At 40.5% G+C, this 5845-nt stretch overlaps 1 protein-coding gene across 1 annotated transcript; it reads right to left on the reverse strand.

Annotated features, from left to right (window-relative positions):
- Positions 1-2456: 2456 nt before the first annotated feature.
- On the reverse strand, positions 2457-4487 carry LOC125013842 (trichohyalin-like; the record flags this gene model as incomplete). The annotated part of the gene is made up of 1 exon (XM_047594747.1): positions 2457-4487. A coding segment is annotated over exon 1 (2031 nt), but the record flags the coding sequence as incomplete, so codon positions are not given.
- Between the last annotated feature and the right edge of the window lie 1358 nt (positions 4488-5845).

A 5845-nucleotide genomic window follows, 5' to 3' on the forward strand; every position in this document is an offset into this window, starting at 1 on the left:
ACAATGACAGACAAATGCATGATTAACACCTTGACACAAGGACTAAAACAGTTAACTATCTTTAAGTTTCTGTTGCGTTTATTTCCTGCTCGAGTTATAATAATAGCTGTAATTACTGTATGAGTTTCTGAGTGACATCCACTACCAACCTGTGAATCCATCAGCACAGACCGATTTGTAATAGTACCTTGGATACTTGAAAACTAGACAAATATGGACGCCTGCACCTGGACACTTAAAAACACACCTCTGTAAAATGATAATTTGATAAAAGGGGAATTTTTTGGTATTTTGTGGGGACATTTTGTCCAACTGATACAACCCAATTGAAATAGAAATGCCTCATAACCATTCTAACAAAAATGCAATGAAAAGGTGTTGTAAAGCTTTGACAACCCATTCAATAGGATATTGAATAAAAACTTATTCCTCACATCTCTGCAAACACATGGTGTGATAGTTTCTCTAGAAATGAGTACGTTCTTTCAATGCATGATTGCCCCTCGTGGGTTTAACCTCAGGTGACCTGACAAGTTTCAGACAGAAACATTTGTTTGATTTGAGGTGATGCAGGGAATGCTTTTAAAAATGTGAGCACAATCAGGAGGTATTTACACAAACATTATTATGCTGTTCACACCGATCTTCTTTACTAAAAGACAACCACCAGCGCCCCCTACAGCCACAGCTTCACACAGCAGAGCAAATTTAAAGGCTTCCATTCAGTACAGCACTGACTCAACCCTTAAATACTCTTTGGTTAATATAAATAGATTTATTTTAGAAAATACACATTTATATGTGGGTCAATATATAACTGAGGGACTTTTGAAGTCCATGTTCATCATGATCATGTCTTTACAAAATCCACAGTAATTTATGACGGAAACAATTACTTATTAATAAAAAATGATTAGATATCACTAAAATGTAAAGTAAATATCGTTCCTCATTTAATAACAACAACCTAATTAGCTTAACCATAATAAAATGAGTGTATTCAGACTTTGTTTTGATTGTGTTCTTTTTGGTGATGTGGTGATATATAGGTTATGTGGTTATAGGCAGCCATGTTGATTTTAGGCCTGAAAACAGGCAAAATGGCAGCTATGATACCTGTCAACTATGGTAAACTCAAAAAGACCAACAGTTATATACTGACCCATGTAACAACTGCAATTAATATGTACAAGTAAAAGTAATAAACAAGAAAGCAAGAAAGTTGTTTTCTCAATATGATAGAGAATTATGACTGTCATGATGTGACTTCCTTTGTTTTCCCCCCCTCCTAATCTCAATTTTATTTTATTTTACTGTTTGGGTTTATATGTATAGTTTTGATGTAATCCTCATCAAAACGTTGCCTTGTTATTTAAATCAAGAAATATATTGTACTTTAAAAAAAATAATAATAAACCAGAATTTTACTTGATGACAAGCAACAGTTATAATATTGTTCTTCTGTATTTCATTATGTATATCTAGACACAGACACATGCAAACATAGACATATCATTGTTAATTTTTATTTTTAATTTATTATTATTATTATTTAAAATTTTTTGTTTTCAATTAACCTGAAGTGTATGGTTTGGGAAAACCGGAGGACCCGGGGTAAACCCACCCAGAACATCAGGTGATGGAGGTTGAGGAGTTTCTGTGGGGCTGCAGTGCTAATCACTGACCCTCCGCGCTGTATTTGGGGAAAAGGAGTGAGGAAAGTTAGGGGACGGTGGATGGATGTCAGATGAGAGGGGAGGATTGAATGAAGGAGGGTATCGGTGTGGAGGGAAAAAAATGGAGAGGTGGAGACAGAAATCTTCCAGGAGGAAGAGTGATTGTTGTCGAGCCTTGGCCTAACAAACAATCTCCTCCACCACTCTGTCACTGATGTCACTGGTTTGTCTGCGAGAAGATCTCCAGAACATCCACGTACTCTGCTCCTGGTCCTCCCTTTTATTCTCCTTCTTCTGGAGCTTGGCTTCCTTTTTAAGCTGCTTCCTCTCTTCTTTCTCTTTCTTTTCCCTCTCTTTCATTTCTTCTTTCTCTTTCTTTTTAAGCTCTTCTCTGTCTTCTTTCTCTTTCTTTTCCCTCTCTTTCTTTTCTTCTTTCTCTTTCTTTTTAAGCTGCTTCCTATCTTCTTTCTCTTTCTTTTCCCTCTCTTTCTTTTCTTTCTTAGTCTCTGTCTTTGTCTCTGTTTGTTGAGCCTTCAGCTCGTTGTTCTCCTCAGTTTCTCTTTTTCTTTCTGACAGGTCTTTCCTCTCTTCTTCCAGCTGTTTCTTGGCTTCAGTCAGAGCTTTCTTCTCCTCTTCCAGCTCTCTCTTCTCCTTCTTTTCCCTCTCTTTCTTTTCTTCTTTCTCTTTCTTTTTAAGCTCTTCTCTATCTTCTTTCTCTTTCTTTTTAAGCTCTTCTCTATCTTCTTTCTCTTTCTTTTCCCTCTCTTTCTTTTCTTCTTTCTCTTTCTTTTTAAGCTGCTTCCTATCTTCTTTCTCTTTCTTTTCCCTCTCTTTCTTTTCTTCTTTCTCTTTCTTTTTAAGCTGCTTCCTGTCTTCTTTCTCCTTCTTTTCCCTCTCTTTCTTTTCTTTCTTAGTCTCTGTCTGTTGAGCCTTCAGCTTGTTGTTCTCCTCAGTTTCTCTCTTTCTTTCTGACAGGTCTTTCCTCTCTTCTTCCAGCTGTTTCTTGGCTTCAGTCAGAGCTTTCTTCTCCTCTTCCAGCTCTCTCTTCTCCTTTATCAGATCTTTCTTCTCCTCTTCCAGCTCTCTCTTCTCCTTTATCAGATCTTTCTTCTCCTCTTCCAGCTCTCTCTTGTCCTTTATCAGATCTTTCTTCTCCTCTTCCAGCTCTCCTTTCATCGCTGTCAGATCTTTCTTCTGGTCTGTGAGGTCGCTCTTTTCCTCGCTGAGATCTTGCTTCTCTTCTTCCAGTTCTTGCTTTTGCTTTGTCAGAGCTTTCTTCTCCTTCTCCACTTCTTTCTTTGCTTCTGACAGGTATTTCTCCTCCTCAGCCAGTTTCTTAATCTTTTGCTCCATTTCTTTTTTTGTTGACTCCCCTTGAGCTTTTTCTTCTTCCGACGCTTTCTTCTCTCTCTCCAGAGTCATCTTCACTTCCTGAAGATCATTGTGGGCCTTCTTCAGCTGCTCGTACTGGTCATTCTTTTCTTTCTCCAGTGCCTTATCTCCTTGCTTCATCTTTTTCTTTTTTTCCTTCAGCTGTGTAATGGCCTCTTTAACTTTTTCTTTGGTCTCATCGAGAGCTTTCTTTTCCTTCTCCAGTTCGTTCTTCTCTTCCTGGAGCGCCTTCTTCTCCTCTTCCACTTCTTTTCTTAATTTGTCCTCCAGGGCGCTGTATTTTGCGGCCTCATCTCTCTTGATTTCATCAAGTTGACCTATGAGACCTTCCTTCTCAAAGTTGAGGAGCTGGATTTCACATTGCCTCTGGCTGAGCAGCTCCTTCAGCTCGTTTAACTCCTGCTGGCAGTCACTGAAGTTGTTGTCGGTCTGTGAGCAGGCGTCTGTCTTCAGCTGGTTTTCCATCTCTCTTGGGAGTGGTGGTACCCGCTGTTCCTGGTCCTCATTGTCCTTTGCCTTCATATCTATTTTCTTCTCAGCCTCACTCAGCTGGTTCAGAAGGTCTGCTCTTTGCTTAAGCAGGCTCACCACATGTGAGTGCAAAGATTGCATGGTCACCTTTATGTAGCCATTTTCATTTTTAATGAGCTCCATTTGGTTTTGCAGTCGTTCGACGTAAGGGTGGCACATGACTGACAAAAGTGGGAGAGCATTGTTGGCCATAGCCCCTATGGGTTGGGGAGGATTGGCTATGAGTGGCCCTCTAGGCAGTACGGGAGGATTGGCTATGAGTGGCCCTGTGGGCAGTAGGGGAGGATTGGCTATGAGTGGCCCTCTAGGTAGTTGGGGAGCATTGGCTGTAAATGCCCCTGTGGGCTGTTGGGGAGCATTGACCACATGCCCCACTGTGGCGTTGGGAGCATTGGGTGGGAATGCTCCTATGGGCAGTTGGGGAGCATTGACCACATGCCCCGCTGTGGCGTGGGGAGCATTGGGTGGGAATGCTCCTATGGGCAGTTGGGGAGCATTGACCACATGCCCCGCTGTGGCGTGGGGAGCATTGGGTGGGAATGCTCCTATGAGTTGGGGAGCATTGACCACATGCCCCGCTGTGGCGTTGGGAGCATTGGGTGGGAATGCTCCTATGGGCAGTTGGGGAGCATTGACCACATGCCCCGCTGTGGCGTGGGGAGCATTGGCTGCGAACGCCCCTGTGGGCAGTTGGGGAGCATTGCAGGCAATTGGCTCTGCGGGTGGGGGAGCATTGGCTATGAGTGGCCCTGTGGGCAGTTGGGGAGGATTGCAGGGAATTGCCTCTGCGGGTGGCGGAGCAGTGTCTTGAAGAGGATTGCGTCCAAAACCTCTTGTGGGAACATTGCTCACCCTCCAAACTGGTGCTGGGTTGTAAGTGTCAGCCATTGGATCGGGAAACAATTAAACAGTAAAGAATTGTAACAGTAGATATGTGCTAGAACAGATTAGAAGTCTGTTGTAGACAGTAGTCCTCTGTTGATCCTTGTAGTTGTCTGTAGAGACGGGGCTTTGTGCTGATATATGTCGTTGTCTGTGTAGACTGGTTTTCTAGATGCTTCTTCACGGTAGACTGTGACGAATAAATCCGAACTTCTAGTAGATACAAAGTGTCTAGTAGATAAGTCTGACTGCCGTGCTGCTGTGGTTATAAGGTCTGAGGTATGATGTCATCATTCTACTGCCTTTGAAGATCAAAGGAAGCTCCACCCACAGAGAACATAGCCTGGCAAGATCAAAGACAATGGGCCCCGCCCACAGACAACATTCCATTCCACAAGTCACATTCTTTTTTTTTTTCAAATAATAATAATAATAAATAAAATTAATTAAAACAATAAAAATGTTAAATGATTAATAAAACTGATTATGGAAACAGAAATTCTGCTTTATTTAAAGTTCATTTCCATAGTTGTAACCGTGCAGCAATTAATCTGCAGACCAACAGCTGATTAAATCAACTGTCAATGGGGCGCACACACACACACACACACACACACACACACATGCACACACACGCACACGCACAAATAAGAAAAAAATCATTCACACTCAATTATTGAATCCTCAATTAATTTAAAACTGTTGTGGTACTGAACTATCAGGAAAATGTCAATTTGACAGTTGTCAAAAGACAGTGAAAAGTGTTAATGAAAACATTAAAAAATATAATTATTTTATGTTATAGGTTTTTAACTGCTGATTTGAGCTGATTGAATACGAAAGGATACATCTATGTTAAGTGTTTTCTGTGCTGAGCAGGAACCTAGACGTGTGGAGCCTCCACCGGTGTGTGTTTGATAGACAGAACATTCAGTCAGTGATAATGTTCAAGGCTTTCATATTTCTATATACAAATAAAGGATTATCTTATCTTAAAAAGCTGAATACACTAGTTCTGACTGTGAATTATTATTAATAATAATAATTAATTAATAATTAATAATGAGTTATAGGAAGAAATTACTGAACAAAAGTTAGATTAAACTGTTTATATTGAGATTCTGGCTACAGGAAGGACAGACCCCCTGTGATATCCAGGAGAAGATTTAACAATTGTGAATTTGTGGTTGGACAGTTGTGGATGAAGGAAAATTTACTGAATATTTTAAATGCAATGAAGTGTCAAGCTGCTTTGAAATAGTTTGGGCGAATCTGTTATTCCTTTATTCATTTTATAAAAAACTATACAGTAAAATGACTTGAATTATTATCCAGGAACAATGAAGGTCAGTGTGAACAAGAGT

Source organism: Mugil cephalus, chromosome 9, assembly GCF_022458985.1.
Source record: "Mugil cephalus isolate CIBA_MC_2020 chromosome 9, CIBA_Mcephalus_1.1, whole genome shotgun sequence".
In the NCBI taxonomy this organism is placed as follows: Eukaryota; Metazoa; Chordata; class Actinopteri; order Mugiliformes; family Mugilidae; genus Mugil; species Mugil cephalus.